The sequence below is a fragment of the Corvus hawaiiensis genome, chromosome 2 (assembly GCF_020740725.1).
Source record: "Corvus hawaiiensis isolate bCorHaw1 chromosome 2, bCorHaw1.pri.cur, whole genome shotgun sequence".
Taxonomy (NCBI): Eukaryota; Metazoa; Chordata; class Aves; order Passeriformes; family Corvidae; genus Corvus; species Corvus hawaiiensis.
This window is the reverse complement of record NC_063214.1, coordinates 116092414-116114102: the sequence shown is the minus strand read 5'-3', so window position 1 is coordinate 116114102 and position 21689 is coordinate 116092414. Positions and strand designations below refer to the sequence as shown.

General features: G+C 37.6%; 1 protein-coding gene across 14 annotated transcripts in view; it reads left to right on the top strand.

The window, feature by feature from the left end:
- Nucleotides 1-21689, top strand: part of CASK (calcium/calmodulin dependent serine protein kinase) — a 190084-nt gene that overhangs the window by 114659 nt on the left and 53736 nt on the right. For 10 of the 14 annotated variants that reach the window (XM_048289592.1, XM_048289597.1, XM_048289575.1 and 7 more), the window contains 5 exons: nucleotides 2393-2568; nucleotides 4654-4776; nucleotides 7149-7232; nucleotides 8814-8913; nucleotides 14039-14056. In XM_048289592.1, coding sequence (XP_048145549.1) covers nucleotides 2393-2568; nucleotides 4654-4776; nucleotides 7149-7232; nucleotides 8814-8913; nucleotides 14039-14056 — 501 coding nt within the window. The remainder of the gene's footprint in view (nucleotides 1-2392; nucleotides 2569-4653; nucleotides 4777-7148; nucleotides 7233-8813; nucleotides 8914-14038; nucleotides 14057-21689) is intronic. The other 4 variants (XM_048289611.1, XM_048289603.1, XM_048289565.1 and 1 more) reach the window with 1 other exon arrangement.

Here is a 21689-nt window from a genome sequence, read left to right as displayed (position 1 = left end):
ATATATTGTCTTCTACTGATTTTTCCTGTTTGTCTTTGGAGTAATACCTTTTCTCCAGACTTGCCAGATTTTATAACAGCAATTATAAAGCCTGGTGGTTAGGCAGAATTTTCAGAGAGTATATGATTTTCCATTTGTACTGATTAAAAAGATTTAAATGAGCTTTAGTACCACAAAAGATTTTCTTTCAACGTGTAAGAAAGGTTACACCTGCTCCAAAACTGCAAATGGGTTCTTTTGCACCCCAGTCTCAGGAAGTTCCCACTGAGACAAACAAGGCTTGGCTAAGCCAGGCTGCTCTGTGGTCTCTGATGATCTCCTGAGTTAAAGGTTTCCAGTTTGTGGTAGGCACACCACGAACATCACGTGAGCAGTCTAAGGGATAGAAAAATGCTCTTTGAACAGTCAGGTGTTGCTGCTTATGCACAGGCATAGCCTGATACAGAGCTGGAAATGTTGATGCTTTTGCTGTCACAAATGATGGCATCCAAAAGGGGAAAAAAGGGACGAAACCCTTACAGTTAAAAATCTTTAGGCCCATAAAAAAAGGCAAAAAATTGATCTCCCAGCAACTTATGCATACTGGATGTATATATAATTTCCATTTTCCTTCTCTTCCCTGCCACCAGCCATCTAAAAGAGAGAGAGTCATCTAAGGAGATAATTCTTTACCTCATATGTGCAATCTTGAAGATTTGGCTTTGAAGTTTATCAGTTAGGCTGAAATTACATCATATAACTATAAACTGTATACAGCCAACAGGAAGAATGAGTCATCTGTCCCCATGTGCATCTCTTTCTTTGTCCAGACTAAATATCCTTCCTCTTCCCCCTGTGATATGAGGGATGAGCTGAACTTGCAATATCTTGCTGGTTTATTCTTTTTTAGCTCAAGAAGGAACTGCCCCTTTGCTGTCAGGTCAGCCTGGACTACAGGGACTTCTTAAGATGCCAGCCTAGTTTAGTGATGAGGTAACATCCCTTTGTCACAGAGATCCTCAACATTTGTTTGGCTGAGGAATTCCCTCATAAACTGGGAATGAAAAGGTTTATTAATACAAATATGTGAAGAAGTTTGACAATGGTAGTGTTTTTTTCTTAAGAGTATGGTTAAAAAGCTGCTATCTTTCTGACAAATCTTTAATCCTTTGGATGCAAAAAGGACTAATTAACAGAACATGGTCAGATCATATTCCTGCATTAGGTGGAATAAACAAAGGATCTTTACTGACTAAGCTACTTCCAAACAGTCTCCCAGGTGTTTGTTCCCAGTGCTGTGTCTTAGCTGACTGCCATGCAGAGGGTGAGCAGGACAGGTTAATCAAGCAAGAGTCTCTTTACAAAGACAAGACTGAGTTAATTGCGTGCACTGCAAACACTTCATATTCTCTGAGCTTCATTTTTGGCTGTCCTAACCAGCTGAGAGGAGCTGCAAGCCTGGAATGGACCCTCTGAAATCCACTGTAGTGAGCAACGATAATTTATGGAGGGGGAGTACAAGTGGTGACAGTTTGCTACACTCACAGGTTTTTCTCCTCTTGATACTTGATGGAACCAGTGTAGTCCAAAGACTACAGTGTTTGTAAGTGTCAGCGATGACCTGAGCATTCCAAGCTTAATTTTTGCAATGGAAACGAAACTCTTTGCAATGGAAAACATTTATAAGGAGAGGTAAAATGTTCATTGCTTTTATTTGGCTTAATGTGTTACATAGAAATTGAATGAAGGGTATTGTCAGTCTTATCTGCTCAAAAGATCAGTTGGCACTAAATACATTTTGTTTTCATAGAAAAACATTAATTGCCTTCAATGAAAGCAGTGTGTGAAACAAATTAGCATTACCTTTTTATCTGCAGTAAGGTATTAACACTCTTCAAATAAATGAATAGCACATTTGCTAGCATTTTGCATTTTTGTTAGCAGTTTCAGTAGACCAGACAAGGTTTGGGCAGAGCATCAGCCCAAACTCTGCTCCTGCCAATTACATACAGCTTTTTCAGGTTATCAGTGTGGACTAGAACTCTACAGTATCTTTGTACTTGCTCTCTGAATAATTCCTGTTTCAAAGATTGTCCAAATTGATGGGTTTGCTTTTATATGGCAAGTTTCACTGAAGAATCTTAGTGCTGCTATAAGTCTTGTTTCACAGTCTGCCAGCTAGGGTAGACTATTCCTCAATTTTTAAAAGTAAAAATGAAGCAAAAGGGAAAATGCTGATTTATCTCACTGGATATATATAAAAATATAAACTTAAGGAAAAAAGAATTGTGTTAAAAGCATTAAACCATGAACAAAATTTATTAAAACAGTTCTAGTTTAATGCAGTGATGTTCTTTATTTCCATGTTTGACACACATCGCTTTGACTCGATTTTCTTTTTATTTCCATTTAGGACGTGTAGGAACACCTCATTTTATGGCTCCAGAAGTGGTAAAAAGAGAACCATATGGGAAGCCTGTAGACGTTTGGGGTTGTGGTGTGATCCTTTTTATCCTGCTAAGCGGTTGTTTGCCTTTCTATGGAACCAAGGAAAGATTATTTGAAGGCATTATTAAAGGCAAATACAAGGTAAATGACAGCAAACCTGAACCCTTTTCCAGTGAGACGAGCTCTGTTGGTAAAATTTCTGGAAGCTGATTTTTGTATCTAGCCTGATTTAAAGCTTATTGGAGTCTGCCACACAGGAAGAGAGATGATTTTCCCTCCCCGGTCTGTCTTGTACCTAATGTGTTTTGTATCAATGCTAGGAATTACAACGTGGAAATACTTGCTCAAATGAAATAATAAGTCTGTGTTAAAACCAGTCCTTAGTTGTATGTTGAGCCCAGCAGGAAGACATGAGGTTTAGCTGTGAAGTAGAAAACAGTGTAACCTCAGATTTATACCCATTTAAATTTTTTGATCAACTAAGAGAACTATCATAAAGATTCATCACCATATTGCCTTGATTTAAAACAAAATGCATGTTATTGCACAAATGCAGGTAGGCATTTTTCTTCTTAGTACAGTGTGTAGTAAAATGCAGCTGATGGTTCAAAAGGAGCCACTTGCAACTGAGAGCAGGTCGGTGTGCACACAAGAAAAGCTGTCTCACAGCATCAACCTCCCAGATCATGTGGAGACAAATTTAAAGCTTCAACTTCACTGTTGCTGTGGGTTTGTCTAAGATCAGCCTTGCTCTACTTTGTAACCAAGGTCATACATGAGCTGTGCATTAGCAAATTACAACTGGAAACTCCTGTGTCTGTGTGATAGCCTGTTTTGTTCTATCACCTTAACGGCCTGCTAAAATGTGACAGGAGTGTTACTGGACTTGGTCAGGAGCACATATTTCGTTCTTTAAATTCTATATTCCTAGAAACAGCAGCATTTCTTCATGGCACTAGTTTTGGGATTGCACAGACTGACAGATGTACCACTTTATGGAAGATTTCTTTATGGAATCTCTTAAGCAGCTAACGCCTTCTGGAAGGGTACAAGTTAACTTCTCTATTTTAAAAAAACAGTTATGACTAGCACATTGTGTCCTCTTAGTTCCTTTTCTGTTCCTGTTTCCACAATAATATGTCTATTCAGTGAAAATCCTGTCAAATTTGCAATTACCTTCATTTCATTAGAGCTGAAAAAGAAATTATGAATCACAGCTATAAATGCACATTTCATAGCCAGATAACATTGCTGAGTGCCCCGATTCAAAGTGATCATTTGTTGTAAAGACTGATTTTAAGTAAAATGGACATCTTTAAATGACCAGATTATAACTTTGAAAGGAGTCTGGTTATAATTTTGAATTTGCATTTAGTACTTTGTAAAGTTATCTGTCTATAATCTAAATAAAACTTAGCTTCTTCATAAATTAAAGAAGTACTAGAAATACCATAAGGATATAATCCTCTATATCACATAAAGAATTTTCTTACTTTGGTATGGTTTTATCAGGTGTCCACCATTTTGACTGGTTGGGCACAAACCTGCATATGCACAAAATGAAAATATATTCTAAATCATCCTTCACATTGTATCTCCTAAAGATAAAGTTCTGTTCTGAAAGTGTTGCAATTGCCTGTATTGTCTTGTCCTTGTGTGCTTTCCTAGTGGAGAAACTTTACCTGTTGTGAAGTTGAAAGGAATTTATTGGAAAGAGCCATTGTCCATAGCATCTTCAGGACAGGATCAGAGTGGTTCACAACAGGCATTATCTTCCTCCCTTCTTACCCAGAATCAATGGCATGAAATTGTGGGTTGAAACAGATGAATTCTCGTGCTACATATTGATTTCAGGAGTAGATTTAATGTCTGCATTTATCATATGCATAATTAACAGTCAAACAGAGCTTAATTGTTTTTTGCTTTTTCTAGTGAACAGTCACTTTTATCTGAGCAGAATGTAGACTAGGTAGAAGTTATACTGTAATTATAATACCAAGGATATGTCAGGCTTTATGTTTTCAATTTTTATGCCATTTCAATAGCAACTAGTGTACAATTTATTACAAGTTATTAAAAAACTAGACATTTTCTTTTACGCTTATTACTATGAAATGCTTGCAAGCACCAACCGCTGCTAAATCTCTGCAATTACTTTACATAAAAAGTAGGTTTTTTTCTACATTCTTATTACTAATTTAATTGGTTTTTCTTGCTTGTAATCAGATGAATCCTAGGCAATGGAGCCATATTTCTGAAAGTGCCAAAGATCTGGTACGCCGCATGCTTATGCTGGATCCAGCAGAAAGGATAACAGTGTATGAAGCACTGAATCACCCCTGGTTAAAGGTAGCAAAAGCAGCTGTTTATATGCCTGTTTCCTCTTCAAGGGAGAAAAACATTTATTTCTTTTTTTTTCCTGAGCTTTTCAAAGTAGACATGAACGGTACAAAGTGTGTGATAATGTGCTTTAAATGCTTTGTAGGATTAGAGTCTGAGATTTTGATAATTGCCAGGCTAAAACTCTTGTTTGAGAGCAAACACCAGCAGCACCAGAATGCAGGGAGTAGGGCTGCATAGCATAAAGCTTAAAGAAGATGTTAATGTGTCTTTCTGTGGCTGTCAAACTCCAGAGGAGTAATTTCTGATCTCCTTTTCTCTCAGTCATATCTAAACCTCTTTCCTGTTACTTGTGTAGTCCTGCAGTCTATTGCAGTAGGTTATGCTACTGAGCTGTGCTGCTTCCTTTCATTAGAGTCCTGAAAATATCCCACCAGAGGGAAGAAAGTAGTGGAGTGTTGCTCCAAGGCCACTGTGACTGCATAAAATTATATGACATCTGGCAGTCAAACTATTTTTCATTGATGGCAGAACTTAAAACACAGTTTAAGCCAGTGGAAGAGTACTTACTGAACACTGAAGATTTACAACAGGAGCAGGAGAAAATACACCTGTAGCTTCTCAGCAGTCCATCAGTAGTCTGTGCTAAACATTGGGGTTGGAGAATGATGGGTTGTGCTGCAGATACAAAAGGTGGCAAGTACTGGCTCAGAGCTTTGTATTTCCTTTGGCAGAAGGTGATGAATTAACTATTTTTCATTGTTATCCTCTACTTCTTTTCTATAGTGGATGTCCAGGGTAAGAGAGTCATACTATCATTAGCTTAAACAGAGCACTTATTTTGAAAGGCGGCTAATCTGGTGTCTGCTGCTGGACTCTTTATATGCTCTACATGAGACAAAGAGAAACCCACAAAAAAAGAACCTGGGAAGAATGGGATCATATGCCCTTCTCCCTCCAAGTAATTCATGTAACCACCAGTGAATGGAGTCACTCTTCCACTTCTCTGCTCTCTTTCTGCCTCTGACTCCTGTATTCCAAGCTGCAGAATGGGTCTGCCTTTTAAAAGGAGGTCAGGAGTGTTCACCTCTCAGAAATGACAGTGGTTAAGGCAACTCAAAATTCTGACTATTGGAAAACTGCAGGTTCAAGCCTTTCCACTCAAAAAGAGCCAAAGTTCTGTCTGTCTGTTTATCTGGGACATACATAGTGTGTCAAATAGCAAGGAGTATGGAAATGAACACCATGTTTTGGTATCTCAGATTATCATGCAAACATAGATGATCTGTTTTAACCTCCTTGTAATTGGACTTTTTTTTCACTTTGTGAGCATACCCACATTTAGATGCCAAAGCTAGAGCTTGGTTGAGGATCATTTTGGCAGAAAACCTGTCATTTTTGTTGTTTGAGCAACTCAGCTGATTAGGTTTCTTAAAACCCAGTTCTGTAATTTGAATGTGCAAGCTCTTCCTGTGCAGCTTTATGCTTCTGATGTCCGTGGTCTCTTTCTGATCTTGTTATTTGTTGGAAATGACGTGAGCAAATAGGTGGTTTAGTTTATGACAGCTTTGTTTCCAAGCTCAGGCCTGCAGTCTAACCAGTCAGTCCTCTCATTTTTTTGTCTGCAATAAACTGCCTTCCCTGCTGACTCAGAACTTTCTAAAACCATTTATAGATAGGAGCAAATACAGCATGAGACAGAGACATCTTTAGTGGCATAGAGAGACTGCCGTGGTTTCACTCTGATTCAGGAGATGCATGTGACAGACACATTAAATTAATGGTTTTATGTAGCTTCAGGGGAAAAAGTTAGTTGGCTGCCCAAGTTTTGCCCCTTCTGTCACTGCAATTGTTCATTGGCACATTTTTCATCTTTGCCTACAGTGGAGAATTCTTCCTTTACCATCCCCTGGTACCACCAGCCATTGAGTTGGCACTTCCTGCCCTGTTGGACATGTACCCCACCTCCCAAGCTTATCTGAAGTATCAAGCACCCTGTAAAAGAGTCCTTGAATGTGTTGCTTCACTGGGGTTTGTGAATTCAAAAAGCAGAACTACTTTCTGCTTGCCAGCTTCAAAGTTCAGTGCTAGACACAGACTGACAGCACAATAGTAAAACAAAAGACTGGGGTCTTACTACAGGGTGGGAAACAACATTAATAAATAGAAAATATCTCTGGCCCAAGTTAAAAATTCTGTCAAAGTATTTTAATCCCTCTTAATCACTTTAAGTTTTCCTTAAGTTGCAATAAATCCTCAGTCTCCTTAGGATACTTACGAGATGTCACATTTCTTGTCTGGTTTCTTAGTGTCAAGAGGATATTAAAATTATTGTATTTATTTAATGTTCTTTTGGTTTGTTTTTTGTGGGGTTTTTCAAGGAGAGAGATCGCTATGCATACAAGATTCATCTTCCAGAAACAGTAGAACAGTTGAGAAAATTCAATGCAAGACGAAAACTAAAGGTAAACTGAATGTAGTGTTAAAAGAATATAATTACACAGCTCAGATTTTGTGTGATACTTGATTCATTTTAAAAGTGCTAAGAGAAATCTATGCTTTGAAGTCAGCAATAAAATAAAAAGTTGCAGCAGGACTTCACAGACGTTTATTGAAATGATGTCTTAGAAAGGCTGTTTGTCCTTTCTTTCTTAGTGCAGAGTTTTCAAATTTCAGTGCAAATTGTCTGTTATCAACCCAGGTGTATATGAGGTCTTCATCTTCAATCAATTCAGTAATTCTGTGTAATACGAATTACTGGAGAGAATGGTGCAATCATGTCTGTTATTGTTGTGTTACTTTTATAATAAAAGGAACATTGTAATTTTTAATGTCTTTGTTGAAGAAGAACGAATACGTGTTCTACAGTTTATCCTATTTATGTTTAACTACATACTAGTTTATTTCTTAGCCATATTGAAAAGAGCATTAACGTTTTAGCCTAAAACAGCATCGTTTTTCTTCAGTTCCTGTCATGGGATGTTTAACAGAAACATTTCTGAATTCACTGAAAGGTTCAGAAAATTATGACAGAGGTGTGGAGCATTACAGTTCATGGGCTGTTTTACAATTTGTAATAAAACTCGGAATCAGGTATTCACATTGAGCTGCTGCTTTGCAAAAGTTTAATGTAGCTGATGATTAGGGTGCACAGTTGCCACAGTTCATGAACAGCTCTTTCTTTTTGGTGGTTTGCATGCCCAGGTAATACTTCCATTAAAATGCTAGCTAGTACATTTTAGAATATGACCTGATTCCTGTTCTAGGTGCAGTTTCAGATATTTCCCACATTTCTTCCTGGGGATGCCACTATGTTTAGTTTCCTGAGCTTTTATACCTTCATTATTTTTTTATGCCATTTTATCCAAAGCCGTGTTCTGCTGTGTTCTGCAGTATGTTTCATGAAATTTGTCCATACTTCCGTAACTGTGAGGCATTAAAACCTGAGTGGTTAAAGTGTGATTTACTTGAACAGGTAAATATATCTCAGAGCAGGTAACCATTTTTCTGGTTTTGTAAATTCCCCCGTAACACTCATTCTGGGACTCTGAGATTATCTGTATGACTGTATTACTTTTATATTGATGTATTATGGGTGTCAAAGCATTCTAGCGCTGTCAATGTCAAATTATAACAATTTCTAAAATAAAAACATAGAGTTTTGCTTTAAAGAGTGAATTTTTATACCTGCTAATCCACTCAGTCTAGATAAAAGATAAAGAGATTAGTTATTTTGTTTACATTGTACTAGAATGTAAATTTATGCCTCATAGTTATTATTTCAATATGCATTCACTTAAAGAACTGTTCTCATGAATCCCCTTGCAAAGAATATTTTTACTGTTCATTAGTGTATGACCAGCTCTTCTGTTAGATATGGTCACTGATAACAGGGAGGCAGAGCTGAAGACTTAGAAAATTTGTTTGCTCTTCACTGGGAAGGTCAACACACAAGAGAATTCAGGAGATTGAGTCATCCAAGGTGTCTGGAAATGTTTCATTATCCTTCTTTGTGTAATTTAGACTGTGTGGGTATTTTTATTCAGGGGGCAGTACTAGCAGCTGTGTCAAGCCACAAATTCAACTCCTTCTATGGTGACCCCCCTGAAGAGCTGCCAGACTTCTCTGAAGACCCCACCTCCTCAGGTATTTTAACAGAAAGTGTGTTTACTGCAGTCAACTTGTCTTAAGTCTGTACTGACCAGAGTACCAAGTATTTACTAATTCTTTGGCATTCCATAAAATTGAATATTAAGTTAGCATTTACATGTGAAAGAATAAATAATTTTCAGTCATAATGGCATTCATGACTGGCAAAAACAAAGAGAAAATCTCTGCACAGTTTTAAGCTTCTACAGTAATTCTGTCTAATTTTTTCATTTTTTTCTTGTATGTACATTTAATTACAAATAATGCTATAATCTCAAATTTCTCTTCCTATTACTTGAGTATAAAAGCTTATTGAAATTTTGTTCTGAATTCTTAGGCAGGAGCTAAGTTCTCATACCTTACTAATAGTTATTTATAAAAAGAAGCCATTATGTACCAAAATTTCCTGACCTCCTGTTTTGGAGAACAATGATTAAGGTGTGTCCTGTTTAAAGCTCACTTGACGGTATTTCTGACCCTCCTATCTTCAGAGGGAGACAATACATGCATCCAGGGACCTCCCAATATATTTCAAAGGGGAGGATAATACTTGTGCTGTGATCTAGGCCTTGGATGGGACAGTGACCTTACTCAAGCAATCCTTTTGTCCACAGCCCATATTCAGAAATTTAAATAACCTGTCAGTCCCTAAACTAACACAGCCCTGTCTTAGTTATGTGTCCTAATTTTGACATAACATTCCTCAAAATATTTGCAGCGCAAAAGTCTGGGTTGGTCTGTCTGATCTAAAATTAGGATTTAGGATCAATTTAAATGAACCTTTAAGAAAAACCTAAGTCCAAAAGGATGTCTTTATTTTTCTAAACAACTTAGGAGTACTGGCAGGATATTTTAGCTATGCACTGACTTTTCTAGAAGACATTTCAGGAACTTAATTGTGTGTGTTGATCTGCTGTGTGATAGTTCTCTTTCCCAATATTTTTATGGGTGAGAGAATTGCATATTGACTTCATATATTAATTATTTCTTTCCTTCTGTTTCATATGAGCAAGTAATTATTATAAATAATTTCAGTGCCATTAATATAAGAATTACATGCCCCATAAGAATGGGGGCGACTTTTTTTTGTTGAAATTTTCCAATTTCACTTCTTGGAATTCAAGTTCGAGTACTTAAGGATTGCTTTGTTCTCAGATATGAACACTGCTCATGATTCCCATAGAAATGAATGAGAATCTCAGATCATTTATTGCAAATGGGTAATCACAGCCTTATGGCTTAAGTTAAGTCAGACAGCTTTTAAATACTTGATGTACTTGCAGTTAAGGATCCACCTATTCTTCTAAAGAAAGAATAAGTCAGTTTTACTTCACCTAGAACTACTTGCAGTGCCTTAATTTTTGTTTCCATCTACTTCCCCCATTTCAGTGGTGAATGGCCACCAACATGACTGGCAGTGGCAACTTTTCTAATCTGAAAACAGCAGTTCCTCTTTCCAGTTTCAGTCTCACATCAACAGGACATGTGTCTTCCTCAGTCATGTAATTGCAGATATCAGTATACAGAAAAGTTACAAGTTCTATTTTTTTCCTGCTCACAGAATACTTGCACGCAGTGCACATGTGAATTGTACAGAATATCTGTGCTGGATCCATTGTTATCATGTGTTCATCTCTGAAATAGCTGAAACCAAAGCTTGGGTTTCTCAGGAAGGCAGTTATTCTCTAATCTAACATTGTTGGTTGGACTCATGGGGGATCACAGTGATCAGGAAACCATCCTAAGTGGGTGGTTTTCATTATGTTTCTCTGACCCACTACTTTAGCTGATAAAATATTTAATATTGAACACTGAGCCTTGCAAGAAAAGATACTACAACTCTTTTCAGCTTCTGAAGTTCCTAGATATGGAAGTCTGTTTTGTTTCCTCTTCAGAAGTACACTAATATTTTAAACATTCCTATCTTGTAGCATGGGTCTTGTGATGATTCTAAAGCAGTTTGTAGAAATTAAACATAAAACTCTTGAATTGCAGTAGAAACTTGATTATCTTAAGGTTATTTAAGTTTCCTTCCTAATGTCTCATAATGTTATTCCAGATCATAAACTCTTAATGAAGAGCTTTTAATATTCTAGATGTGGTTGCCAATTATTCCTCCCATAAAATTTCATTAAGCTTATCATTGTAACTAAATGATTTGTCAGAAACAGGCAAATACAGAACTCTTACAGAGATAAATATATAGAAATATAGATGCTTATTAAGTTATGCAAATTACATTTCCTGTCCTCCAGATCTTTACAAACACAGAAACAGAAAATTTCAGTTCTCTCTTTTTTCCCCAATTAATCTAGAGACGTTCTTTCTCAAAGTTTGGAAACCTGGGGTTGCTGGAACCTTTGAATATCTTCCTCTACTGCCAGAGTATTATCCTGGGATAGGAAAGCACTACAGGCAGCAAGTCAGGTGACTTTTGTAGATGCAGAATCACAAAGGATATTCTTGTTAGAGCGCTCTCCAGCGATGGTCAGCAAATTGCATAGCTGAATTAGATGGGAATGAACAGAGATAAATTTCATATAAAGTCAAGCAGGTTTTTTTCTGTACACATCTTCCTTTCCTTTGTACAGTGTTAATAACTCTTGGTTCCGACCACTGGGTAGTCTGTTTCCTCTTTTGTCAGTAACCATCCTCTGAAGAACTTGAATTAATCCTGCTGTCATCCTGTTGGTAACATGGCAGAAACCAGTCTTGCTGAATTTTGAGTGTGATAAAACCTTTTAAAATATTTTTAAACTACAGTGCTGTTTTATTGCTGACAGTCTGTTCAGTAACTTCTTCAGTAAAGCCACCAAGCAGCTCAGCTGACAAGCTTTCTGCAAATGGTTTTCTCTAGGATGTAAAACATTTGGCTTTCAGGTTGCCTGTCTTCAAGACATTGTAATATGTGTATTCCCCAAGGCAACAAATGTTTTGGATATTTTTAATATGCTGAAACAAACATAAATCAGAAGTTAGCAATCAGCAGCCCTAAAGGCTAAATCTGTCACAGGAGAAAAACTAGCCCAATAGGAAGTATTTGAAGTGGACCATGAAATACATAAGGTGGCAGGAAACAGTGTTTGCTCTCTGCTGCCCTTCCCCATCTGGTTCCCTCTGCTTTCCTGCCCAGTGCCTGGCCCTCCTACCTCCTGATTGCACATTAGCTCTAGACAGGATTTCCTCTCCCTCTGTCATATGCTGGCCACTTGTCCCCCAGCAGAGAGAACAGCTATACAGTTTTCAAGTATTTTCATAACAGGGTCTCAGGGTGGGGATTGAACATCACCAAGTGTTAAAGCTTTTAATTTTTCCTTCTTTGGCTTCTTGAGGTTTGACTTGAGAAGCTGAATTGAGGATGACTGTTTTGTATGGAGTGTTAAGTAGATTCAAAAGGGTTAAGTTTTCAGGCCAACAGTTAGAAAAACTGATAAACTGAAGAGGGTTTTTATAACTTTTTATTTCCAAAAGCTTTTTGTAGCCACATTTTCAGAACTGAGTCAGTGATGGAGTTAAGCCAGTGGATAGTCCATAGTCTTTGGAAAACTGCATAACTGACTTTTAGTTAAAGCAAACCTTACCTTTTGGTTGAAGGATGTTACTCTCTGATGTCTGCTGGGATTGCTTGGTCTGTGGCACACATTTCTGAGCTATAACTAACAGGTTTCAGAGCGGCTTTTTGCCACAGACAGTTCTGAATTCCTGTAAGGGATCCTCTCGAGCTGTGTTTCTGGGTAACCACAGAGCGAGAGAACAGCCTGGGTGGCCAGATGTGCTCCTGTACCTGTGCTAAGCAGGGGCACTGCTGCAGCACTTCCTGCACTGGTGTGTGAGTGCTGAGCTCTGTGGTCACTCTGGAAGCAGATGAACGTAGAAGCAGAGTTTTGCACTGCACACAAAGCAGCCACACTGAGGCTCCTTCAGCGCTTCTGCCTCATTTTCTCCAACTGCAAGGCACAGATTCCACATACAGCATTGCTTTTTGGTATTTTGTTTCAGGATTGATGTGTGCAAATTGAAATTTTCATTCTGTTCTATTTTGTCAGACTCTATTGTTGTGTCAAATGAGTTGTTTTTAATGGCATGAGATCTTGATTTTCAAATTTGATAATAATAATAATGGGAATTAAGCTAAATCTCTTAGTCTTTCAGGGTAAGGTCAAAGTATATGTATGGACAATTTGTAACTGTTTTCAACACACATGGAAGTAGCTGAACTCACAAGTTAGAATGGCTAGTAGATTAATGGGATTTAGAATTCATGAAATATGGGCAATACAAGCCCATATCTTAAAACCCATCGGTTTCATCAATATGAGTAAGAAAAAGAAACACTTTTGTTATGCAAAAATTACCAGTGATTTTGTAAATATTTGCAAAGGGTGTTGTGTAACTTCTTAAAGTATGAGCGCTTAGGGGGAAAAAAAAATACATTCACCTTATAATTTATTCTTATTAATTCCTTCACTAGTATTACAAGCACAGCTGTCAGTTTTGAGATCATGGGTTTGTGTGTTTCCAATATTCCATTATTAACTTTATGATTTTTCAGCTATTGATTCTTTGCTCTGGTATGTTTATTAAAAAAAAAAAAAAAGGCATAAAGACACTGTTAATTAAAATTTTAAAAATAATAAAATAATGAAGTGGTTGTATTTCTAAATGGTTCTCATAATGTTTCTCACTGAAACTTTTGATTTCAATATAACACTGCTAAATTTTGCTTATTAAGTATATTAATATGATGTTATACATCGTTTGCAGTATGTTGAATTATTTTATCATTTCACCTGTTACAGTATTTTTATTAGAAATCTCTTTCTGTCCATGAGTTTTTTAAAATAGTTTAACCAATGTTGGAAAAAGTCTGGTGTTAATAGACCTCTAACACTGCATCCATGTGCTGCCTTCCCAATGCCAAGTGTGTGTTTTCCTCCCACCCCAGTCTGACAGTGCCATTTGCTTCACTCATCGAAACCATATTAAAAACTGGGGGGATCTTTGTCACTTTGTTGAGACTCTTTTGGGGCTAAATTAGTGCACTAGGTTGCAGCTTTATAAATCGCTTGTTCTGAAATCTTCATACTGTTTGTTGTTTGTCCAAACGCTGCCTTCCTTCTAGGACTTCTAGCAGCAGAAAGTAGGTATCCCTTTGTTTTCCTTTAAGGCATATCAGTCAGCTATGGTGTGTGTCTTTGCATGTTTAAAAATCTGCTTTCTTTTGCTTCTCTTTGCTCTTCTCAGTTTTAATACTGCCTGTTAAAGTAAGATTGTCTGGTATTGACTAAATCTGTCTACAGTATAATGTAACCGACAGTATAATTAAGCAGAAGGATGATTTCCAGGGAATTCTGAAGATTCTAATCTAGAGGCAGTATTAAAATCACCTGAGTTTTGGGGAATTTTTTTCCCAATATTTAATATTTGCAACACAACTGAACTAAAATTTAGTTTTCATTGAATTAATAAAGTATACAATATTTTAGTTTTGCATTTTCATTCCAAAATTGTTTTCATGGACTAATGGTTTTTTTCTCCTACCACCAACATATACTGTAATGTTAGTAAATATTATATTCTTGCTCTACATTTGCATGAACTTTCTTGATCCTTCTGTGTTGATGTGATATCTGACCTATGCATATACACTGTGGATATGCATACACCTGATTTCAATAACTATCCAATATGTGTCTCTTCAGTGAAGGAATGTTGTTAGCATGTAGGGAGGAGGTTCTGCTGCAAGGTAGCAGCACACTTTGTGAGAGACTGGGAGCACAAGCACTTCTAAAATCTGCAGACTATACTAGACAGAGGAGAAGGTGTGAAATTCTAGGCCCTTTGATACAAACCACAAGCATTTCAAAAACAACTAATTCAGCATCTCCGAAAACAAGCTGTAAAAAGTGGGGGCTTCCTGCAGCATTTTAAGACTTGTAGGCTAACAGCTCCACTTCTGTCCTAGGTCAGGACATGTCAGCAGGACATATGTCCATGTCTCCATTTCTGATCAGTCATGGATTTTGTGGTTGTTGTTGTTTGGTTCATTCTTTTGATTTTACAGGTTGTGGGGGAAGTTGTTCCTTGTGCTCCGATTTCCCCATCTCAGAATGCCTGTCCAGTAACACAAGAGTGAAATTTCAATGGATTTTTATGTAAAAGTTTTGTGATAGTTTTATTTTTCAACAGTTGTAGGGGGGAAAAAAAATGCTCATACAGAGCCTGTGCCATGATTTTTGGGTTTTTGTTTGTGCATAGAGAGTTTTCTTCTGCAAACTGACTGACTATAATGGAGTGTACTGCCATCATGCTGGTCAGAAGGGGGTTTTCAGATATTTTTGCAATGAGGAAGAAAGGGTCTAAGGAAGGGATACTGAAGGGCATTCATTTATTAAAATACTTATTTGTTTAGTTGCAAGTGAGTGTGCCTACATGTAAGGTACAGGTCTGGTCTGAAAAGCAACACTTCTGCCTATTTCTTTACCACCACGCTAGACTGGCTTCTGTCGTATTTGAGTCTGGTTTTACAGTGAGGGGTAGCTGGGAAAAGAATTGGCAAACTCTGTGTGAAGGTGCCAGGTATGGAGACAGAAGAAAGCTGGAGCCATGCCTACACTCAGTGCCCCTGTGTGTGCAGGGTAAAAGGAAGTCTCTCTTCAAAATTAAGCATCAGTTTCTCGATGCCCTCTTTGTCCTCTTTCCCCCATCCTTTTCTATTTTCCATACATAGTACTCTCCTCTACATTCCTTCTGCTGTTTGGGAACACTTTATCTCTTGTTTTCTTTTCTTTTTTTCCTTTTATTTTTCTTTTTTCCTTTGTTTAGTCTTTTTTTCTTTCTCCCTGTTTTTCTCTCCTTCATCTATTTCCCTTAGTTTCTTTTCTGGCTTTTACATGCCTCTCTCCTTTCTTGTATTCTGTAGATGTTCTTACCTTCTTTAATGTAAATCCCAATACCCTTCCATTGTGCTGGCTGTCTTGTTTCTGAATTTTTAGTGTCATCTCCATAAACCTCCATCTTTCTAGTTCTCTTACTAGACTCTTCCTGATTGTTTTATATACATATAGTGTATGTATATACATATATTTATATTTTCACTGCTTTATTTGCTTCCCAGTAGCATTCACAGAACTGTGTGCATGTAGGAGCTTATTTGTAAATTTTATAGGGTGTCTAAACTTCACTGTTTGGTTTCAGTCCAAGAAGGAAGAAGTCGTGAAACACTTTATAGTTCAAATTTAAGCAGGGTAGAGTCTTTACCTGGCTTACATTTTAATTACACTGTGTGTATATGTGAAACATACATCTCCCACCTTATTTAACCTATTGTAATCATATATATACGTATATATACACACATATACACCTGCTTTGGCTGTCATCTGTCCCTGCAGAGTCGGTTGCTCTGGAATACAGTGAACAGCAAAGAGAACAAATTACTGTGTGAGATCAGAGGCATCTCAGCTCCAGTGATTTTTGCAGATGTTGTTTCAAGTGATGAAGAGCAGCTGGTGCTCAGCTGGCTTTGTCTAAATCTGAGAAGTTACATCAGTTAAAGTAGTGGACAGGTCTGCACTTTATAATAATGCCCATGCTTGTTTTTCCATGAGACTGTATCCTGTGACTTCACTTTGTGATTCTAATATTTGATCTCTCTAAAATCTAACAATTTCTGATGATTTTTCATCTTTCCTTGCTGGATGTACTTGCCTCAGACCTCTTCACAAACAAAGTAAAATGTAAATCCTGCTTTCTGAAGTGCCTGTGCTTTAAGAGCCAGGATTGATTTTTAAATTTCATTTCCAGCAGCTGCACACAAGAAGGCAGCCAAGAGATGAGGTTGAGAGAAATCAGCTTCTGTTCATTGTAGAGTGGCTGGCATAAGGACTGAACTGTGATATACAGAGACATTGCAAATGACAGCAAAGCCTTGGTTAGTCGTTTAAATACCACTGTACAATCTTCAAGGTACAGCTGCTTACCTATTTATACAATATAAAGCATAGTTGGAATGAACAGGATTGAAATGAGTGGCTAGTGTCATGAACTTCATTTTATGTGATTCTACAAATCTAAGAGATTTGATTTTGCCAATGTCTCTTTAATAAAAACATGCTATTATTATAATGGTTATTATAAGTTCTGCAGAGTTATTTCCTGGCATAGTAATTGCGGGAGACTGGCAAAAAGGTCACAGGTTTATAGTTTTGTGTTTGAACATCAGGCTTCCTGAGTTCTGAGTTTTCATTACTCAGAAGAGGGTCTATGACTGAGCAAGACTTAAATGAGCATTTGTAATTTCAGTGTTAAAAAATAAATCAAGGAATTCTTTTGCCCTCTGTCAGAATGTGTTTGCAGTCAGGATGTAGTCTGTGTTTTGCAGCAATATCTGAGTCTCTTTACCTAAACACTTACTCAGTTCTGCACTGTTGCAGATCACATATCACATGAGAAGAAGTTCCTAATTCTATTTACTGCCTGTTACATAACAGAGGGAGCCAGTTATACCTGCCTGGTGTGCTGAGAAGCCTCAGAAAAGCAAACTTTTGGGATGTTTTGTAGTGGGGGGAAACACTACTGCTGCAGAATATGTAGGAAATTGTTGGAATGGTATTCCATATTCTCTTTTACTCTGTTCTGGGGAGAAATAAGCAACTCCTCTGTACCTTTAAAGTTCAGTTTCTCTAGTCAAACCACCTTTTCCAGACTAGAATAGCTGGATGCCTCGTTATAGTAACAACACTACTTTACCAAAGCTTTGCCTACTTCCAACCTGATGAACCAGTGTCTTGTTAGCAACTTCAGGTGGTAGTAAGAACACTGTATGAGAACTGCAGAGTCTAGAGACAGAATTCAGATGTAGGAGAACTATTTCTGAATGGCCATCTCCAAAAATGAGGTAACAGAACCTGCATAAAATACCTGTGATAACTTGGACTACACACTGGGTAAAGAGAAAATCCCAAGTTTGTGCCTCATAAAGCAAATACGTCTCTCTGATAAATAATAGATCTACCTCAGTAGGCAGAAAACTGCTCAATTCATCTCTGTCTTCTCAGAATTAATTTGGTATGATCCTTAAGAAGTTATTCCACTAACCATACAAGCGTTTTATGTGCTAGTACTGACTGCAGGAGACTGTCATAAGCATTCTGATGTGGTTTTTCTTCTTTTTAGTATATGACAGCTCATCGTTTTCAACTTTTCAGAGTTGGCAGCCACCAGGAAACTGAATAGCTGCAGCCATCCTTCTTTAGGTATCCTTATGGGAATACAAGAAGGACAAGGTTGTGTGCGTGGCCCAGAGTGTCACTGCTCCTTTGGACACTGAGATCATTTACTGTGCATTTACAGCAGGATCCACAGTCTTCTCACAGAACCATGTTTGGTGTGGATTTTGTTACTGTTTCTGCAGAGAAGAGTCTTCTATTTATATCACTGGAATTGCAGCCTTTCCTGTGCAATTGGATCTGTTTTTATAGTAACTTAAGGTGCAGGGTGAGATTCATCTCACCCAGAAGTTGGGGCTGCTTGAAAGTTCTGGGGCAGTGAGCAGCATTTCCTAACAAAGGTTACTGTATGGAGTCTTAAAAAACAAACTAACACAGCCAGTCAAGTTAGTCAGCTTCCTTATTTTTCCTGCCTTACTAATATTTATGCATCATTCTAATTTTGATGTTTCTAGATTCTGTCTGTAACTGCTGCAGACCATGAGAAATCTGAGCTTTTAGCTTGTATGACTAATAATTCATTTAAGTCCTTCCTTTATCATTTGTGCTGAGGCTAAAATGGGTGCACTTGCAATGTTGAAAGGAGATTAAATCCTATTTCAAAAGGATATAAGCTGTAATTATAAATACTGAGTGCCTTTACACTTTCCCCAAAGGTTAGAAATTTAGCTTGAATATGAATCTTTTTAGAAATAGGTGTGCTGTAAAGGTTGGTTAATTTTAATTTATGTAGTATCTCTTCTCTGAATTTAAAACTCTACCGGAAGGTACTTCTGGTCTTTTTTAACCAGTTGTCTGTAACAAAGAGAGTTTAGGTGTTCACAAAAATTGTTCTGTCACTTTTTTTAAGTGCTAACATGCTGTCAAGATACTGCTGCTATGCCATTTTCTCATGCAGGTGCATATTATTTGTAAATAAGTGAAAGGCATGACAGTAGGTGAAGCATAAGATTGTAGGTAAAAAAAAGAGCATAAGGTAAAACTGTCATCTTGAGGGATTAACAAAGTCACTGTCAGAAAGTCCCATCAAATTTCTTAAGGACATTCTTGGAAACTTTATTTTACAGCCTTCTATTCCATGTGAGCAATGGACAGGAGAAGAAAAGACCTAATGATCAAACCCTAATTTTTTTGGAATTCCCAAATACTCAAGAGGTTGTTGAGATGCAAATATTAAGAAATCATAACTTTCATTTCCATTTCAAAGCCCACAAAGTATTCCACAAAATAAAGTTTGCAAAGTAAATAGTACTGTCAAATAAAAAATGTGGTGGTCCAGAGCATTTGGTGTTTCACAGTAACACAGCACTGCAAGCAACTTTGAACATACTGGTTTCAGATTTGGCTCAGGTTTTGGTGGTTATGAGCAACAGTGAGCAGTATTAGAGACTCTTAAGATACTCAGGCCTCTGAAGTGAATCTTCTCTTGAGTTTTCCTAAAATACTCCAAATACACAGAAAGAGCTGTGAACACAGAAAAAGAAGCTTTGCTTGAGAATAAAATAATTCAAACTCTGAGCATGACAAGAGCAGGAATAAAAGAGAATTTTAACAAATTTTCTCCTACCAACTGGATCCTGGAAAGTCAAGCACTTTCCTTCAGGCCTGCAGATCTCTAAGTCCATCAACCTTTAAGTGATGTGCTGAACATGTTAAGGAAACAGTGCAGTGCTTTTTGGGTCCCTGGTTAGTTGTTTTTCCTTGCCTTTGTGGCTTAGCTGTGATGTTTCCATCCTCTTACCAGCAGATCCCCAGTCCTTATGTTTGCTCAGGTTTCCTACTATGTCTCTGGCAGAGGAATGTGGATGGTTCCTTTCAGCTGAGCAGCCTTGTTCATTGTCAAAGAGGAAGCAAATTTTTCTCTTTTTCAGTGCACCCAACCTCATGCACAGCAACTACTAGAAGTCAAACCATTTATTTGCTGACAGCCACAGATTTTTAAAAGAACATAAATTAGTACATCAAACAGATACAAGTAGTCAGACACACTTGATGGAAGAGAACTAAGGAGTTTTACTGCTCCTGAGCCATGAGTTGTGAATGAGGGGGATACTGTGGTTCTCAAATCTTGTTGTACAGGGAACTGTGAGGAGAATCGTGGGCTGAGGTTTGTACTAAATGTGATGCAAGAGTTTCTAGATTTGTAATTTATTTGTCCTTCTAAGCTGTGAGGTTGCAAGTCTTGTATAGTAGCTTTTGTGTACTTTATGTTTATTCCAGTTTTTCAAGGTTTTCAGAGAAATAAGTTAATTTAACGTGTTTCCTTGGGGGGTTAAGAGGGCATTGGGTATTTTGGTTTTATTACATTCTGAAAATGCAGTGCAAAAGAGTTTGAGTTGAGGAGGGCTGGTAAGAATTGTTCATGCAGTGGAGGATAGAATTTCAAGGAATGGAGCAATTTTTTAGGTATTATCTGTCTTGTCAAAAAGACACAGGCAAGCTAATAAGTAAAGAGAATAAGCATATTGATGAGAAATTAGTGAAACAGAGAATGTGTAGAATTCAGTATCCAGAATTAAGAATTTATGAAAAAGCATTCAGCATTTCACTGCCAGACACCAGCATTGTTGCAGACTCTGACTGGATATGTTGCCCTCTTTCCAGATGCTTTTATCACTGTAGAAAAAGTGAAGACATGCTCTGTGTGTGTTGAGATAAGCCAAAGTTGGCATTCTAGTAAAGCACACAGGTGGCAGCCACCACTGATACTCTGATTTTTAAAGAAGTTGTTTCACACAGAACCACTGTGGGCTGGTTTACTGTGGATTTGTGTTTCTTTGTCCTCCCTTGCTGAGAGTTCAGCTTTTCCTCATGGACTTCCACCTTCCATAATGCCTCCCATTTCTCCTTTTTGTCTCCATAGCTCTCGCTCCTCGCTCACTCCCATGCCATATAAAAATCATCCCCATCATCCTGTGACCCAAAACAATGCCCTGGCAAAAAAGCAGCAAGTGCTGTAACTGGGTGGGAGATAACCAAGCAAGCAGAACAAACAGAACAAAAACACATTACAGCCTTGTTTTTGTCCCCCAGAGGACTCAGCAGTCCCTCCCTCTTCCCTCCTTTATCCCAATGCTGATTTTAAAAGTATTTTTGAAGCATAGGTTCTTCTTGATTTTACTGATGTTTCAAATTTGGTTTCAAAATAATTCTGACTGATATTTCAAAATTTTACAGTATGTATTTGAAATTGGTCAGCAGTTCAAAAAGAGAAGAAGGGAAGGTTGGGGTGGGAATGGTGAGGACAGGCCAATAATCCAAGTCACTCCATAAGACATCATTGGAAGCAAGGCTAAAATAGAACAAAGCTGAGCGTAATAAAGTCAGGTTTTAACCTCTCTCCCATTGAGCCATTTCTTATGTATAATTACATTATCTGTGAGCACTGTTGATATATGTAAAGTTTATTCTGTGAGTTTTCCTGTTAAAACTCCAACTTCTTTAAGCTCCTGTTCCAGCTGTACCAGATGAATTGAAAGTTTCCTTTTCCAAAGTTCAGTTTACCATGAGCCTTTGCTTTATTGATTTTTTATTCTCTTTTTT